Here is an 18,637-nt window from a genome sequence, read left to right on the forward strand (position 1 = left end):
TGTCGGCTTCACCTGTGAAACTCCGTAAACGTGTTGAAAGCTGAACATTGGCGACATTCTGCAGAGGAACAACCGCAGCACAATTCAGACTGAGTCACCGCCGCCACCAGGCAGGAAGAGGCCAAATAATGGAATGTGATTGGCTGTCAACACCTGGCCGTCAGAGCCGGCCTCCAGGTGAAGGGACAGAACGTCCAACCAGAGCCGAGCAGGGAAACCCCGCCGCCACCACTGGCTGCTGGAAACACTTTTTAATTTCCATTCCCTCTAACTGCTGCTCGCTGCTGTCACAGAGGATTACAGAGAAACCAAACAGGAAGTGAAACACCAGTTTAATGTGATGCTCAGGAAGGAAAGAAAAGAGACGGCATTTTGAAACAGACTCACCAGTCAGAGGAAAAGCAGCAAAAGGATTCTTTAATAGGAGCTTCAGAAACTAACGATGAAAATATTTAAAAAATGGATATTAACGCATAAAATTACCAATAATCTGAATATTAGTACACAAAATTGTCAATAACTTGGATATTAATGCACAAAAGTGTAAAAAAACTGGATATTAACACACAAAAATGTAAAACAAAATCAATATGAACACACTAAAGCATCAATAACTTAAATATGAACCCCCAAAGTATCAGTTACATGGATATTAATGCTCAAAAGTGTAAAAAAATTGATATTAATGTACAACATTGTTAATAGACTGAATATTAATGCACAAGTGTGTTAGAAACCTGTTTATTATTGAACAAAATGTGATGTTGTTGTTGACCCTATGGTGTTGTTGTTATTGTTGTTATTGACCCTGTGTTGTTGTCATTGTCTCAGGGTTCTACATGTACATCGAGACGTCCAGGCCTCGGCTGGACGGAGACAAAGCTCGTCTTTTGTCTCCGACCTTCAACATGAACGCTAAGAGCTCCAGCAGCGGCCCGTCCTACTGCTTCTCCTTCTACTACCACATGTACGGGAAGCACATAGGTGAGAGCAGCACCTGGAGCTGACCAATCACAGCCCACCAGTCGTCAACACACCTGTTGATCACCTGTCTGTCTGTGTCCTTCTGTCCCTCTGTCTGTCCCTCTGTCTGTCCATCCGTCTGTCTGCAGGAGCGCTCAACGTTTTCCTGCGACAGAAAGGTCAGACGGTGACGGACACCTCGGTCTGGAGTCTGATTGGTAACCAAGGAGACCGCTGGAGGCAGGCCAAGGTCAACATCCAGCCAACCGCAGCCTTTCAGGTACAGGACACGCCCATTTCACTCTGGACCAGTGGTTCCCAACCTGTTTGGCTTGGAGCCCCCCCCATAAGTACACTACAAAACATAAGAGGGAAGTTATTGAATTGTATTACTAATAGAAAATTCCCTAAAATTATGATTTTTTTTTTTAAAATATCAAACCAAGAGTTGTAGTATGATCAGCAGGAGTCAGTTGCTGGCTGCAGTAAATTAGTTGAATATTTGTGTCTCTTCACTGTTTGCAGCAGTTTTGCATTTTGCAGATGGTCCCTGTTCACTCGTCACACAGCCAGCTGCTCATAGACACCAATGTTATTTCTGCAGCTATTTTTGATTAAACTGGGCTTGTAGCACATTGTCTACCTTACAACGATGGAAAAGAGGCATCGTTTATGTTTAGACAACGTATATTTAATGAGTTATTGATGCCGGAAGTCCGAATTTATGAATGTCTTTCCGACTTTACCAAACTGTGTTTTACTTCCTGACGTCTCCATAACTCGCTGGTTTCATGCTGTCATTTGCGAGCATTTCACTACAAATAACATAATTCTGTCTCGTCCTTTAATAAAACCAAATTTAAGGTAACTCTCGAAGTATAGCCGGAGTTTTTAGATACTGATGAATCTTCACCCGTTTTGCGTTTTTCAGACACCGTTTCCGTCAGTAATTTTCTAACTGTAACACAAACTAATGAATCGGGATGAACTAGAGCCAACCTGAAGAAAGACCAAATAAATGTGTTTTAAAATGTTTTATAAGTACACTTGTGATGACACAGCGAGTCTGTTACTCTGATTTTATCCAGAATGTAAAAATCTATTTTTTATAACATCACAGCCTCAGAGCAGACAAAGCTCCGCCCCCCCTCAGATCTCTGGTGCCCCCCTGGGGGGGCGCGGACCTCAGGTTGGCAAGCACTGCATTGGACCACGGCCATTAGACCCAATTACAACAGACAACACGGATTACTACAAACTACACCCACTGTACTACAAACTATACTACACACTAAACTACCAACCACACCCATTATACTACAAACTTTACTACAAACCACACCCATTTTACTGCCAACAATAACACAAATATACTATAAACCACATTCAATGTACAATCAACTCTACTACAAACCACAGCTACTGTACTACAAACTATACTACAAACAACACACATTATACTTCACACTATACTACAAACTATACCACCAACCACATCTACCGTACTACAAATTATACAGCAAATATATAATAAACCACATTCAATGTACAATTAACTCAACTACAAACTGCACCCACTTTGACACACCCCCTGTTATCTAGGCCACACCCACTTGTCCTTTAGGCCACTCCCACTGCACCTTAACCAAAGCTTTATTCTAGTCAGTTTCCCACCAAACCTCTTCCTGTGTTCGGTCTGTAGATGGTGATGGAAGGCGTCCGAGGCGCCGGAATCGAAGGAGACATCGCCATCGATGATGTTACCATTGAGGAGGGGAAATGTAAAGACCCGCCCCCCAACAGTAAGTAGAAACACATGGTCCCGCCCACAGTGGGGACAAATGAGTAAAAACACAGAAAACGTTTGGAAGTAGTTTCTAGTTTTAAATCAAAGACTTTAGTTGAAACATTAATGTGGTTCTGTGATGTTCTCAGGAGAAGTTAAAATATTGTTTGGAATTTGTGGCAGAAATGGGCTTCCATACATTTACTTGTCAACATGCTGTCACAGAAGAAATCGGTAGCCACCATTTCAAGTCACATGGTTCAACATAAAGTGCTCTGATTGATTGGTTGGTTGGTTGGTTGACTGATTGATTGATTGACTGACTGATTGATTGGTCGGTTGATTGATTGATTGATTGATTGGTCGGTTGATTGATTGATTGATTGATCGATCATCTCCTCTCTCTCTCTCTCTCTCTCCATACAGATCTACGGTCGCTCGCCCCGCCCTCGTCGCCCCATATATGGCAGCTCTGCATCACTTTGAGTCTGGCTCTGATTGGCCGGCAGAGGTGACCCCGCCCCCCTCTAAAGGACGCCACGATCTCTGACTCTCCTCCCCCTCCCCCACCCTCTTCATCATCACCATCATCACCTTTAACCCCTCGACTACCAAAGATCCGGCTTGAGCTGAAGGTTTGTTGTTACTCTGAAGGATTCTGGGAGATCAGCGATGATGTAATGAGCAGATTGAGTGCTGATTGGCTCACAGGTCGAAGCAGGAAGTGTAAAGGTTAATTTGAGTAACATTTGAAGCTCCGGGACTCAAACCTTCAGCGTTTTCTTGAGTAAAAATAAAAATAAAAGCAGCAGCTACAAGCAACGACTCAGATTACAACCTACAGTAATCAGATTACTTTTAACAGTAGAGTATTTACTCTGATGTCAAATAACAAACTAGCAGTTTAAAGTCACTATATTTAAAATACACTGTAAAAAAATCATGTTTTAAACACATAATTACCAATAACCTAAATAAAGAGAAATTATTTAACCTGGAATGGAACAAACAGTAATTTATTTTTTTTCTGTAAAATTACACCATTTTTACTTATAATAAATTAGGAAAATGAAAAATTTTAACATATATTTCCCGTAATTTTAAAGAGAAATTTTACATTAAGGGTGGAAAAATGTTAAATAGTTTTTTAAACTGTTATTTGACATATTTTCCCTGTTGTTTTTTTTATTACAGAAGATATTTATTAAAATCACAGAAAAAAAATGGATAAATTTACACGTTGACCCCTAAAAAACTGGTTGAATGAAATCAATGTCAACAATCTGCATTATTATAAAAAACACAACAGTTGACTATAAAATTGCTCAGTTTTACTGCACTTAACTGTTTTACTGTTTTTCAGATTTAAATAAATAAAATGGTGTAATTTTACTCTCAAGCACTATGAAAGAAATAATTATTTTAAAATTAATCCAATTATCTCTATTTGACTTTTTATTTATGCACTTGAGTGCATTTTTTACACTTTCTTCTAAAACTCTGATGTCCCGCAGCTCTGGCTGTCCCTGAACGCATCACCAGGAAAAAAAATCTCTCTATTGACAATCTCAAAATTTTAACTAATTTCTTTTCATTTACTCTCAAAATTTTGTCTTAAAAATTGTGATTTTCATTTAAGGAGTCTCAGTTTCTTCCTCAGATTTTTGTGATTTCAAATTTTGGCTTAAATGTATTGTTTTTACATAAATATTTAGTCATAATTTCCACTTACTATCCCATAATGTTGACTCAATTTGTAATAATTATCAGTTTAAGGAACAAATTTGGACGTTATATTTTTTTAAAAATTTTTTTAATAATATGATTTAAATTATCATAACCTGGCTTGAGTTTATCATTATTTTGTCTTGTGTCATAATTACGACATTTTCTCATGTTTCTGGTTAATTTTTCTCATTGTTTTGATGAAAAACCGGCAGTTTCTTTCTTGTTTCTGTAGTTTTGACTGCAGCTCCGACTGTCCCTGAACGCATCATCAGGACATTAATTTAGATTTTCCATTTTCAGCTTCAGTTTCCACTAAAACTCTTTGACTTTTCAGACTCGGAGTGTTTAAATAAAACAGGAGAAAACAGTTTGAATGTCGACCTCCATCCTCCTCCATCATCTTCCATCCTTCATCCTCCTCCTCCTCCTCACTGCCTCCACAGATCAGCTGTACTGTACCGGGACGTGGACGGATTTTAAACGTACTCTTAGATCACATTCTGACGTCTGTCTGTCCGTCTGAGGAGGAGAGATCGGCCTCTGCCACGACATCAAGTGCCTTCAGACTCGGAGGGAAACAAAACTTTTGGGCCGAGGAACCGAGAAGAACCAACGGGAGCATCGAGCAGTTTGAATATGCAGAGAAACGTTTTCCTACTTTTACTTTTTTCTTTTTGTTTTGAGATGAAAACATCGTTGGACAGCGTTTAAATGAAAAAACAACGAAGAAGAAGATGAAGCCATGGACTCAGACTGAAGCTCTCAGATTCATTTAAAGACTAAGAATCTGGATGTTGGATGTGGACTGAAGCGTTTGGTCTGTCAGAACTATTTTAGTATTTAAACTCCGAGACCATCAGTTACCTTAAAACAGCTTCTGGAGCACCGATGACGAGGAGAAACGAAATGTAAAATCAAATCTTCTGTTGTTCCTATGATATTCTAAAGACCGAGGGGGGGACGTCCTTTAAACTCCATCCTTTATTCTCTTAGTTCAGTTCGAGTCGGTTTCGGTTTCAGGATTTGTGGGAAAAAAAAGAAGTCTTTTAACAGAGTTTGATAAACGTCACGCTGGGAAAATATTTCTATTAACGGATCCATTTAAAGAACAAAAAGCACAAAAACACCATTTAGTTCCTCACATGGTACGGAAACACCTGTAGGACAAATTTACTGATTCATCACCGTCACGTCATACAGGTATGGAAGCCCATTTGTGCCAAGAAGAGAAAAAAAATGTTGAAAATGTTAGGATGACAAATTATTAAAATACTCCCTTTCAGTTACAAATGAAACCTACTTCTGATGTAAAAATCTGAATATTTGTTTATAAAAATATTTGTAAAAATGTGTGATTTTTTTAAAATCTTGACTTTTGTCCTTATTCTGTCTTAAAAAATAATTCATTTTAGTTTTGTACTTTAATAATATTATTTAAAAAGTACTAACTTGTCACTTTGAATTTGCATCATAGTTGGGTTGATAATTTTCTTTTTCTTTGTTTTTGTTTTAGCTCAGTTATTAAGTTATAATTTTCACAGTCATACAGCCAAGGAATAAATATCTACTGACAATCTCAAAATGTTTACTGATTTAATTTGTCATAGATTTGAATTACTCTCAAAATTGTGTCTTAAAAATATTTTTTCTTTTAAGAAGTCACATTTTTTCATAATTTTTGACTTATTATCCATTATGCTAATTTATAATCATTATGAGTTTAAAGAACAAATTTCAATTGGATTTGAATTATTTTCTGAATCACTTCTGGCTTTTTAAAAAAAACAATTTTGGCTTAATTTTATCATTATTTTTGTCTTTTTTAATAATAAGATTTAAAAACTAATAACTTTCTGCTTTATACATAATAGCTGGCTTACATTTATCATTATGTTGTCTTAAAATGTCATAATTGACATTTTCTCATGTTGTTGGCTTATTTTTCCCATTATTTTGATCAAAAAGCTGCCAATTTATTATTTGTTTTTAGTTTTTATTTACTTTAATCACTATTTTTTGACATGAGAGTTACTTATTTTTTTTTCTACTACCATAATTTAATTTTTAAAAATATTAATTTCTAACCTGTTTTCATAAAAACTGATTTGATACTCTGATTATTCTGTCTTGAAAATAATTATAAATTAAACTGATAGTCTTGACATATTTCCTCCTACCGTTGGCTTAATTCTTTATTTTTAGGATTCACTTCAATGACTTTATTCAGAAAGTAACTTACTTCTGTAATTTTTAGACTAAATTCTCGTTATTATTATTATTGCTGCTGAGGAAGTCTAAAACTTTACCTCTCCAAACTTCAACGTCCTTGAGGTGCTTTACTTTGTAATGTCTTTTTAGGCATGAATGGGTTTCCATACATCAGCTGGCCACATGCTGTCACGGTAAAACCACGTAAACTGCCATTTTAAATCTCATGGTTTCACATCTGAAAATGAAACAGAATTATCCCGCAGCTCCTGCTACACGACGAGTTTCTGAGTGAATCGATCGACTCGCCGACGACATCTGGAGCCGCAGCGACGTGATTTTATGTGATTCACGGTTTCTTTCCCTGGAAAACTGTTTCTTCCCGGAGACGCATGTTTTCTTTCCTGATGCAGTAAAACGGCCTGACTTTCATCTCAGCCTCTGTCTCTGATGAACCCAGGGGCCATTCCTCTGATATCTGTAGTTTCTCTTTGGTGTTTTGTTGATTCCTTCTCTCCTCCTGTGGAGTTTTTCTGCTGCAGATGAAGATCCGATTGTTCTGCAGCTCCTCTGGGTGTCACTTTATCCTCGGCTGCATCGTTATCACATTAACTCCACGCGATAAGCACCGTTTGGCTTTACGGGTTTATTTATTTTTTTTGTAAATGTTTTGAAAAGTGTCCAGATTCCGGCTTGTGTGCTGATTAAAATCCTGCAGCAGAAATAAGCCTCATTTCATTACGTTCTGCTGATTCAAACGTATTCTGAATGTGTGCCGAAGCCCGGAGAAGAAAGTAAAAACAGATGAACACTTTTACTTCTTATGAGAATAAAAAAAATCTCAGGTTCAATCCAACTAAAATTTCATGAAGCCACAATTCACTGAACACTGAAAGATCTGCCAAGAACATTAAGCTTAGAAACATTTAGCAAAAATGTATAAGAATGACTTTAAAGACAAAGAATTCTTGAAAAATAGACACTAAATCCAGTTCTTACTGTATTTATGCTCTTCTTTGTTTAAAAATCAAAGGTTCAAAGTTAGGTCTTCCACTGAATCTTGGCTGCTGTGTGGAATTAAATTCTAAATAGAGAGTTTGCTAACAGGTTACCCCGATATGCAGACGATGTGGCTTTATTTCCATTAAATCTATACAAGCATTTCCCTGTCTTAATAAAAAAATATGAGCCATTTTCTGGATGTAAAGGGAACAAAATGAAATTTATCTGAAAGAATCTGAGAGATTTAAGCCTCCTGTTGACACATTATTTAGTAATTCACTTAAATATACAAATAATGTCTGAAATTAGATGATTTTGGAAGAATACAACTATTGTAAACAGCATTTATATTTCGAACATTTTAAGAGAATTTTGCAAAAAGGTATAATTCAAACAAATGAACCTACAATTGCAAATACAGTTCAGCAAATATAAGCACAGAGAATAAAATTACACTAGAATAAGACAAAAAAATATTGAATATAATGAACCAGGAACAAAACAATCATCGGACAAGTGTTATTTAAAATAGATCCGTTTAAGCACCAACTTTATGAGTACTGATGCACCTTTTAAAGCAGACTTTGGTACCATTTTGTTTTAGAAAACCACTTTTTAAATTTTTTTTCAAATAATGTGACATCTGCAGTGGAGAAACTCGTCGTGGTTTATTTCCTGAGCCCTGATCTCTGTGCATCTGTTTTAGGATTATCTTGGGGGGAATAAATAAATAAATGTAAAGTTTTAAAGAAGAAGCCACCAACACGACTCTGTGGAAGAAGATATTTTTATAACTGTGATTATTCTCTGCAATACGTTCTCAGATCAGTGGGACTGACTGACGGCTACACTGCATTCTGGTTATTATTATTAATAATGATTATTATATTAATAAATACACTTCAAATGTAACTTTTAGTCATGTTTCTGTTGTGTTTTCTTATAAAATGTACAGGTAAGTTTTGACACTTGCCATGTCGGTATTGATCAGACCAGACTAATCGCTAGTGGATGGTTTAAGAGTCATAACTGTCATTTTAAAACTATTTAGACACTAGAAAAGAACTGTTGAACTTCTAGCACACTTTAAAAAGTAATTCAAGTACCCTGTTCCCAACATTTAACTAAATTAATGGTTGCAAGATTATTAAAAAATCTTATTTACCGATTGAGAAAAACTATTTGGAATTTGCATCAACTTCATATTATGTGTTGATTTAAACTCAAATTTCTGGATTTGTTAATTTAAAACTATAGTCAAAATGAGGTAACTTTTATGTCATTAAAAGCAGAAAAAGCAGCACTTTCAATGCAAAAACCTGAATTATGCTGGTTTTCAGTATTTATTAATATTAATTACAACACTTTTCATGTCACTTTTTATGATGTACGAATTTGAAGAAGAAACACTTTCTACATCTTTCTAATGATTGAAATGCTTTTTATGCCGTCAGAAACTAAAAAAAGTGGAATTATTTTTACAGGTTTGAATATCAACATTATCGACATGGTCAAAAGTAAAAAATGTGCCACTTTTTACATCATCAAAAGCCAATTTGATGTTATTTATTATGATTGAAATCCTTTTTTAAATGGTTCTAGTTTTTAGACATTTTGGTTTGAAAGTTGTTCAAATTTATTCAAAAGTCAACTCAGTAGTCTAAGATAACTTTAAAACTGTCCCAAACTGACACAAAATGTTTTTAAAATGTCTTGAAACCTGTCCAAAATTACTAAAAAGTATCCAAAAGGACAAAAATGAATAATTATTGGTCCTTGAAGATGAGAAAAAGTGTAAAATCTCCAATCTTGGCTGGTATAGTACTTCCCTAAAGTTCCTGTAAATGTAAAATAATCCAAAATTTGTCAAAAAAATAATTCCAAATAGACTTGAGACTTGTCTAAAATGACTTAAAATGGGTCTAAATGTCGGGGCTGCACAGTGGTGTAGTGGTTAGCACTTTCACCTTGCAGCTAGAAGATCCCTGGTTCACGTCCCGGCTTTCCCAGGATCTTTCTGCATGGAGTTTGCATGTTCTCCCTGTGCATGCGTGGGTTTTCTCCGGGTACTCCGGCTTCCTCCCACAGTCCAAAAATATGCTGAGGTTAATTGATCATTCTAAATTGCCCGTAGGTGTGAATGTGAGAGTGATTGTTTGTCTCTGTATGTAGCCCTGTGACAGACTGGTGACCTGTCTAGGGTGTCCCCTGCCTTCACCTGAGTCAGCTGGGATAGACTCCAGCCCCCCCATGACCCTAGTGAGGATTAAGTGGTGTATAGATAATGGATGGATGGATGGATGGATGGATGGATGGGTCTAAATATCCATAATGGATGATTATTTTCCCCTGAAATGGAAATGGAAAAAAGTCCATAATTTTCCACCAATGATGATATTGTGTCTCCACAAAAGTGTATATAAATAGATAGATCCATATTTCCTATTAAAAAATAGGGTCACTGAGGAGTCATGAGAAAAATTTGTTGTAAAATCTGTTCAAAATGACTTGAAAATAGTCCGGAATTACTTGAAACCAATAAAAATGTGTAAAAGTTGTCCAAAATGACTTGAAATCTGTCCAAAATTAGTAATAAAAGTACTTAAAATTACTAAAATTACTATAATTAACAATTATCTTTTGTTTTTAAGATCGTTTCATGTTTTCTGTATCTTCATGACATGAGATTCTCCCTCCATCTAATCTGCAGACGACAGACATCAGAAAAATAAATCGATCTTCAAACCAAAGCTCGTTGGGATCAGAACCTGAAGATTCCTCCTCCTCAGACTGAAATATAAAACCATAAGAGTCTGTCTGCTTCCTGCTGGAGAGAAAACCGACTCTGTTGGTGTGAACAGCAGAAAATGAGAGTTTCCAGATGAGAAGCTGAAAGAGACGATTTCTCCATCTGGATAAAAACCTCTGATTCACAGCAGACCAGAGTTTTCCTGAATCAGGAGGAAAACCAGGATTAGTTTTCCCAGAATACATCCAGACATGTTGGGGTGATCTTTGTTGTTTCTCAGGTGAAGTTAACATTTTTACTCTGGTTTCCATCTTCAGGTATTTTTAAGCCTGAAACCAGCAGAAGGTCCTCAGACTCTATTTTATGAATCATCTTTCCTACGCTGGTTTTCAGTTGCAGCTTTGTGTTAATAAACCGATGACAGTCGGGCCGGTCTATTTCCTGGAGTCAGTCTGAAGTCCTGAGGAGGAATGTGTTGGTTCTGGTTCTGGTAGTTTAAAATATTTCTAACTGGTCTCCTGATAAATGATCCCAGCTGATGTTTGGTTTGTGTTCATGAAAGACTGAAGAAAAACCATAAAGAAGCACAGAACTTCCACAAAGAGACACAAAACAACCACAAAGAGACACAAAAACACCACAGAGACACAAAACAAACACAAAGATACACAAAACAACCACAAAGATACACAAAACAACCACAAAGAGACACAAAACAGCCACAAAGAAACACAAAACAATCACAAAGACAGCCAATGTTTATGTGTTGTTGGTGTGTGTTTGTGAGTCTGTGTGTGTCTGAGAACCATCAGCCTCCGTCTTTGTGTAACTTCAGTCTCCGTGGAGACGACGTGTTGTTGTGATCTGAGGAGCTTTTAGAAAAACAAACTTCACTGTGACACGAACACAAAGCTGCTCTCTGATGTCACAACAAACACACAACAACAGGCTGCAGGGGTCCGTTTCACGAAGCAGCTTCAACAAACTCTGAGTTTAACCCTGAACTCTGAGTTGATCTACTCTGAGATAGAAAACTCTGAGTTTCTGGTTCCAGAACAGCTGATCTGAGTTGGTTTAATCAACTCGGAGTAGTTTCACCCGGAGTTAAGCGCGTGCACCACAACTCTGAAAAGCCAGTATCAATGGAGCGCCGATTCCACGAGTCACCATGGCAACGGGGAAGCGGAGGACTACACCGTTTGAATTGGAAATCTTAATGCGCTTATATAGCGAGTTTGAACACGTTTTTAGAAAGAAGTGCAACACCTGCAGCTGTAAAAGAGAGGGAGACGGTGTGGGAGAACATTGCTGCCTGGGTCAATGTGTAAGTTTAAATCACAATAATATTACAGGGGAAAACTGTTTGAATAGTAGATTATTAAGTTATTTCATTTAGGTGCAATCCTGCAGGGGAGAAGCTTAAGATGAAATATAAAAACATTTTTAAAACAGGTAAGAAGTCGGCATAATCTCATGGAGCTTCCTCATTCTGATCATGTTTTACATTGTAAAGTAGCCTAAATATTAAGTGGCTGTTTGACTGTGCAGAGGTTTTATCCCACACATAGCCTAAATGTCTACATCCATATCATGTTCTGTTAAACAATTAAGCCTATTTAAACTAACACAGACTTCTACTCAGCCAACTATATATATATATATATATATATATATATATATATATATATATATATATATATATATATATATACATACATATATATATATATGTGTGTATATATATATATATATATATATATATATATATATATATATATATCATGTTGTAAATGTAAGGATGGATGAGGTTGGATGTAGATTATGGACTGTGATGTGAAACAGTACCGCTGTAAAAGATAACTGTCCAGAAATGTGAGAACATCTATGCACGGTCTGATAACAATCTCCTGACGAATATTTAATTCTCTGTGCAGTAATTCTGCTCCTTCATCCACTGGATCGTTCATAAAAGGACGTCATTTTGACACACGGCAGAACTAGACTTCGCCAAAACTCACCTGATGACTGAATGAATGAGGAAATGAAATAGTGTGTGACTGAAAGAAGGCGGAGACTGAGAGACTCGAGGTTTACTGAGAAAAACCTGGTCCTGACCAGGTTAGATTCATAGAGTCTGTTACTATGGTAACTGACTGAGAGCTTCAGTTACCTCTCTTTGTGAAACAGGCTAGAGTTACCCCTCTGTCTCTGGTTTCAGTTACCTCCCTTTGTGAAACGGAAAACTCTGAGTTTCCCTCATTTCAGGGTTAACAAACTCAGAGTTTTCACTAAACCTGCTTCGTGAAACGGACCCCAGGTGTGTGTCTGTTACACAACAACACAACGACAGGCACAACATGCAATACTCTGACACAACAAACTTCAGCTTAGGAGGCATCTGTGGTCGCACAACACAACGACAGACACACAAAACATCTACAGACACAACACAACCACAGACACACAAAACACATCTACAGACACACAATGACAGACACAAAACACAATGAAAGACACAAAATACAATGACAGACACACAACAGAATGACAGACACGCAAAACATCTATCCACACAACACTACATGCAACACAAGGACAGACTCACAACATCTGCACACACCCCCTGATTGTTGTGTGCATATTTGTGGTAGCTTTGTGTGTCTTTGTTGTCATTTTGTGTCTTTGTGAGTCTTGCTGTGGTCAGTTTGTGTGTGTTTGTGTTCTTTTTGTGTCTCTGGTTGTTCTGTGTCAGTTTATCATCATTTTGTTTCATGTTGTGGTAGTTTTGTGTGTCTTCTGGTTTTATTTACTTTCTCAAGTAAAATATTAAAAACTTGCAGCCTCTTAAAACTGAGAATTTTCCATTTTTTGTCGGTCAGATTTCATCTTTTTTCTTCTTTCACATCAGTGGGTTTAGAATGAAGCTCTGCTCCCATCTGCTGGTCAAATCTGGAACCAGCTTTAGTCAATTCACTGTAAAAAGTGTTTAACTACAAAGAATATTACAGACCAGAGAACGAATCACTTCTAGAATTGTTTCGAAATAATCTCAGTATGATGTTTTTCCATATTGTTCAGCTCTAATGTCTAAACTGAGCTCTGAAATACTTTGTGGAAGTTTGTAGAAGCTGAAGACGTAAAACACAGAACTGAAGAACAAATATTCTGGTTTGTATTTTTTATTAAGTGTTGCAGCGTAAATGGAGTCTGCACAAATATATACATACAATATAAAATAAGAATAAACAAATGAAATAGTAAACAGATATTTCATAATAATCTGCAGAAGAAGCAAAACATAAGTAGCAATTATCCAAAAATAAATTATATACAAAAAACACAAACTGCAAACTACAAAGTACATTTACTCGAATACTGCACTTTAGTTCAAATGTTTGTAAATGTTAAACCAGTTAAATTTTCTAGGTTTACATGAAGCTCAGAGATGTATTTGGAATACAGAAAAAAACATTAATTAAAAGACACAGAAAAACCACGAAGACACAGAAAGTTACTACAAAGAGATGCAAAACAACTACGAAGATACATAAAACTGCTTGAAAGAGACAAAAACTACCAGAAAGAGATGCAAAATTACTGCAAAGACACACAAAAGTACTTCAAATAGATGCAAAACAACTACAAAGATATGTAAAAGTACTTTGAAGAAATGAAAACTACCATAAAGAAACACAAAACAAAAACAAACATAAACACAAAATTACCAAAAAGTTACGTTGAATATTTCTTAATCTTCCAACTTTGTGTTATTCCCATTTTACAGAAAAGTATGACACATTTTTCACTGAGTTCCAAGAGATATTTCATCTGAAATAATAAAAAATAACACAAATTGAAGCTCAAAGTTGAGAAAATCAGTGAGTTTAAAGGACATTGATGAAGTTTGAATATTATTGTTGTTTCAGATTTCAGCCACTAGATGGCAGCAGAGCAACATTTGAAAACTCCTGATATATATATATATATATATATATACATATATATATATATATATATATATATATATATATATATATATATATATATATATATTATATATATATATATATATATATATATATATATATATATATATATATATATATATATGGGTCTGTGGGTGTCTATCATAGTGGCTATATGAGGACATCCCATACAGTCACTGTGGGTTTAGAGCACCCCACAGTGACTGTATTCCACGGTGACCTTATGAAGACAGTCCACACAGACTCTCGCTGACCTCCCACAGTTTCCGGGCCACGGCGTCGTCTTTGGCTCGGTCCGACACTTCCTGCACCTCGCAGCAGGAGAAGTATCGTCCGCTCAGAGGTTCGATTCCCTCCTGCAGGGCGCAGTGCAGCGTGGTCTGAGCTCCGGCCTCCGGGTCCAGGAACAGCAGCCGGGCCAACGGCTCGATGAAAACCTTCTGCCACAGGCTGACGTGACGGGACAACTCGGTCCGAACGATACCTGCAGGAGATACTGGTTAGCACGATATGATACCATTATATATTACACTGTATGATATCATACTATATGATACTATATTATACTCTATGATACCATATTACACTTGATGTTACCTGTCCAGGTGTGCTGTATGTTACCTGTCCAGTTGTGCTGTATGTTACCTGTCCAGATGTGTTGTATGTTACCTGTCCAGTTGTGCTGTATTACCTGTCCAGGTGTGCTGTTACCTGTCCAGGTGTGTTGTATGTTACCTGTCCAGGTGTGCTGTATGTTACCTGTCCAGTTGTGCTGTATGTTACCTGTCCAGTTGTGCTGTATTACCTGTCCAGGTGTGCTGTTACCTGTCCAGGTGTGTTGTATGTTACCTGTCCAGGTGTGTTGTATGTTACCTGTCCAGTTGTGCTGTATTACCTGTCCAGGTGTGCTGTATTACCTGTCCAGGTGTGCTGTTACCTGTCCAGATGTGTTGTATGTTACTTGTCCAGGTGTGCTGTTATCTGTCCAGATGTGTTGTATGTTACCTGTCCAGATGTGTTGTATGTTACCTGTCCAGGTGTGTTGTATGTTACCTGTGCAGGTGTGTTGTATGTTACCTGTCCAGGTGTGTTGTATGTTACCTGTCCAGGTGTGTTGTATGTTACCTGTCCAGTTGTGCTGTATTACCTGTCCAGGTGTGTTGTATGTTACCTGTCCAGGTGTGTTGTATGTTACCTGTCCAGTTGTGCTGTATTACCTGTCCAGGTGTGCTGTATTACCTGTCCAGGTGTGCTGTTACCTGTCCAGGTGTGTTGTATGTTACCTGTCCAGGTGTGTTGTATGTTACCTGTCCAGTTGTGCTGTATTACCTGTCCAGGTGTGCTGTATTACCTGTCCAGGTGTGCTGTTACCTGTCCAGATGTGTTGTATGTTACTTGTCCAGGTGTGCTGTTATCTGTCCAGATGTGTTGTATGTTACCTGTCCAGATGTGTTGTATGTTACCTGTCCAGGTGTGTTGTATGTTACCTGTCCAGGTGTGTTGTATGTTACCTTTCCAGGTGTGCTGTATGTTACCTGTCCAGGTGTGTTGTATGTTACCTGTCCAGGTGTGCTGTATGTTACCTGTCCAGATGTGTTGTATGTTACCTGTCCAGGTGTGCTGTATGTTACCTATCCAGGTGTGTTGTATGTTACCTGTCCAGGTGTGTTGTATGTTACCTGTCCAGGTGTGCTGTTACCTGGGTGGACGCTGTAGCAGGTGACGCTGCTCCCCTGCAGCCTCTTGGCTAGTTCGTGGGTGAAGAGGACGTTGCAGAGTTTGCTGTTGCAGTAGGCCTGGAAGAACTGCCAGCTGTAGCTGCCGGTGCCCAGATGTCGGCTCACCGCCAGAGTCTGAACACAAACAACAGCAGCAGCCAGGTGAGTTCACCTACACAGGTGAGTCTGCAGACGACGTGCAGCAGCAGGAATGTTTCTGAGTTTTACCTGATGTCACCTGTAACCAGAGGACTCTAACAGCATCTGAATGGGACTGAAGAGGCTTCAGGCGAATTAGAGACATGCAGAAATGTCACCTGTACAGGTGAGTCTGCAGTCAGGTGAAGGATTTATTTATGTTACTGAATCACCTGTTCACTCTAACGGGATCTGAATGTGACAGAAAGAGGCCTCAGGTGATTTTAACTGAAAAGAACAGAACACAACAAACTATTGTCTCCAGAAATAACAGCTGGACAGAATTTCTGTTGGTTCAATAAAAACATCTGGAATTTAACTAAACAAAAAAAAACAAAAAAAAAAAAAAATATATATATATATATATATATATATATATATTTTGATTATATTTTTGACCTTTTAAAATGTAGCTATATATCCTTCTGATACGGTAGTTATTGATTATGAAGACATTTTATTCTTTATCAGGGGTTTAATCAAATGTTTTGATTTTTTTTTATGATTTCTGTTTTTTTCCCTTGCATTTTTGTTAATTTTCTTGATATTTTGGGATTCTCCTGACCAGCAGCCATCCGGTGACACTGAGACGTCACCTGTACAGGTGAGTGTGCAGTCAGGTGAAGGAATGCTTGTGTAAATGAGTCACCTGTTCACAGAGGATGTGAATGTGACTGAAGGCCTCACGTGATGTTCAATGAAACTTTGATGACATCATAGAACAGGACACCTGAAACACAACAAGCTATTGTCTCCAGAAATAAGGTTAGGCTTAACCCTATTATGTGTCTTCTTATTTATTCATTTATTTTTAAAGTATTTTATTCTTTTTATTTTATCATTTTAATACTTTTGAACATTTTGATGATATTTTTGATATTTTTAATATTTTTATGTGTCTTTTTGATATGGTAGTTACTGATTGTGAAGACATGTTATTCTTTATCAGGAGTTTAATCAAATCTTTCGATTTTTTGTTTATTTTATTATGATTTCTGTTTATTTTTTGGATGTATTTTAACATTTCAATGATTTATTTTTTTTTTTTTGGCCTTTTTTCGGCTTTATTAGATAGGCGCAGTGAGAGAGAGACAGGAAACAGGGAAGAAGAGTCGGGGGAAGACATGCAGCAAAGGGCCGTGGGCAGGAATTGAACCCGGTCTGCTGCGTCGGGGACCAGCTCTGTACATGCGTCACCCCCTTAACCCCGTTGACCTCAATGATATTTTTTTAACACTTTGTCAAAACTTTTATAACATTTTGTTCATTTTCTGGGTTTTTTTCTGATATTTTGTTCATATTTTGGGATTTTCTTCTGAGATTTTATTCATTTTCTTGTGTTTTTGTTCGTTTTCTTGCTATGTTGAGATGCACCTGACCAGCAGACGTCACCTGTCACCAGGTGAGTCTAGTGGCAGGTGACGATGAAGGAATGTTTGTGAATGAGCACAGAGGATTCCTCAGAAGAACCGGTTCTGCTCAACACGTGTGAATAAAAGTCCTCAGGAACAGAACATGTGAGTCTTTCAGCTGCTTTTCTTCTGTTCAAACAGTTCAGCTTCAGCTTCAATAAATAAAGAGGAAAAGAAAAAACAAAAGCTGTCATTTTATCTTCACATGTTGTCAAAGAAGAAATTACTGTTTATGAAAATCTAGATTTTTGATGTGAACACAGTTTAGTTCAGTTTTCTGTGGTTAACATGTAAAATATAGTTTTTTCTGTTACTTTTGTAGATGTCTTCTGTAATTTACTTTTTTTTGCTATTTTTAATCTTTCATTTACTTTTTAATTGATGGTATATCTATAAAATACTGTGTTTTACATACAGGGGGATCTGATCCTGATTAAAGTTATATTTCTCCGTTTATTTACATTTTAGTTCAGTATTTAAACTTTTTATGTCTCAGCTGTATTCTCTCATGAATTTTAGTCACATATCTGTAAAATAATGCTGTTGTTTTTTTCTTTGTGACAGCCCTCCACCTGGGCCCCAGGTGTTCTCTCTTGTCTTTTCAGAGCTGCAGGAGGGTGATCAGCTGATCGAGCCACACCTGGGATCAAGTGGCTCAAACTGCCTCAAACCTCCGTCACTTCCAGCGTCTGGTTTCTGACAGGATCTGTTTCGTCCTGGAGCTCCAGCAGCATCATTCTGAGCTCCAGTGTGTGATCTGCAGTGCACTTGTTGGGTTGTTTTGCGTTACAAGAAATCATTTTTAGTCACCACACGGTCGCTGTCTCCCCGTTTTTGTTCCAGCTTTGGATATATATATATATATATATATATATATATATATATAT

The 18,637-nt window shown here is 37.2% G+C and overlaps 2 protein-coding genes across 3 annotated transcripts in view; one reads left to right on the top strand and one right to left on the bottom strand.

The window, feature by feature from the left end:
- Nucleotides 1-8,605, top strand: part of mdga2a (MAM domain containing glycosylphosphatidylinositol anchor 2a) — a 126,232-nt gene extending 117,627 nt beyond the window's left edge. The window contains exons 14-18 of one of the 2 annotated variants that reach the window (XR_008599940.1): nucleotides 832-984; nucleotides 1,113-1,243; nucleotides 2,666-2,765; nucleotides 3,176-3,384; nucleotides 4,921-8,605. Coding sequence is in view for 1 of the 2 variants with exons in the window: in XM_055005649.1 (XP_054861624.1) it covers nucleotides 832-984; nucleotides 1,113-1,243; nucleotides 2,666-2,765; nucleotides 3,176-3,264 (473 nt within the window). In the remaining variant the exon portion in view is untranslated. Of the gene's footprint in view, nucleotides 1-831; nucleotides 985-1,112; nucleotides 1,244-2,665; nucleotides 2,766-3,175 lie in introns of both variants that reach the window. The other variant, XM_055005649.1, reaches the window with a different exon arrangement.
- Nucleotides 8,606-14,535: 5,930 nt separating this feature from the next.
- On the bottom strand, nucleotides 14,536-18,487 carry LOC129347770 (dehydrogenase/reductase SDR family member 13-like). The gene is made up of 3 exons (XM_055005981.1): nucleotides 18,422-18,487; nucleotides 16,122-16,308; nucleotides 14,536-14,906 (listed from the first exon to the last, which is right to left on the bottom strand). The coding sequence occupies exons 1-3, from the start codon at nucleotides 18,485-18,487 to the stop codon at nucleotides 14,644-14,646; spliced, it is 516 nt and encodes a 171-aa protein (XP_054861956.1). The 3' UTR covers nucleotides 14,536-14,643.
- Between the last annotated feature and the right edge of the window lie 150 nt (nucleotides 18,488-18,637).

The sequence above is a fragment of the Amphiprion ocellaris genome, chromosome 20 (genome assembly GCF_022539595.1).
Source record: "Amphiprion ocellaris isolate individual 3 ecotype Okinawa chromosome 20, ASM2253959v1, whole genome shotgun sequence".
NCBI classification, from domain to species: domain Eukaryota; kingdom Metazoa; phylum Chordata; class Actinopteri; family Pomacentridae; genus Amphiprion; species Amphiprion ocellaris.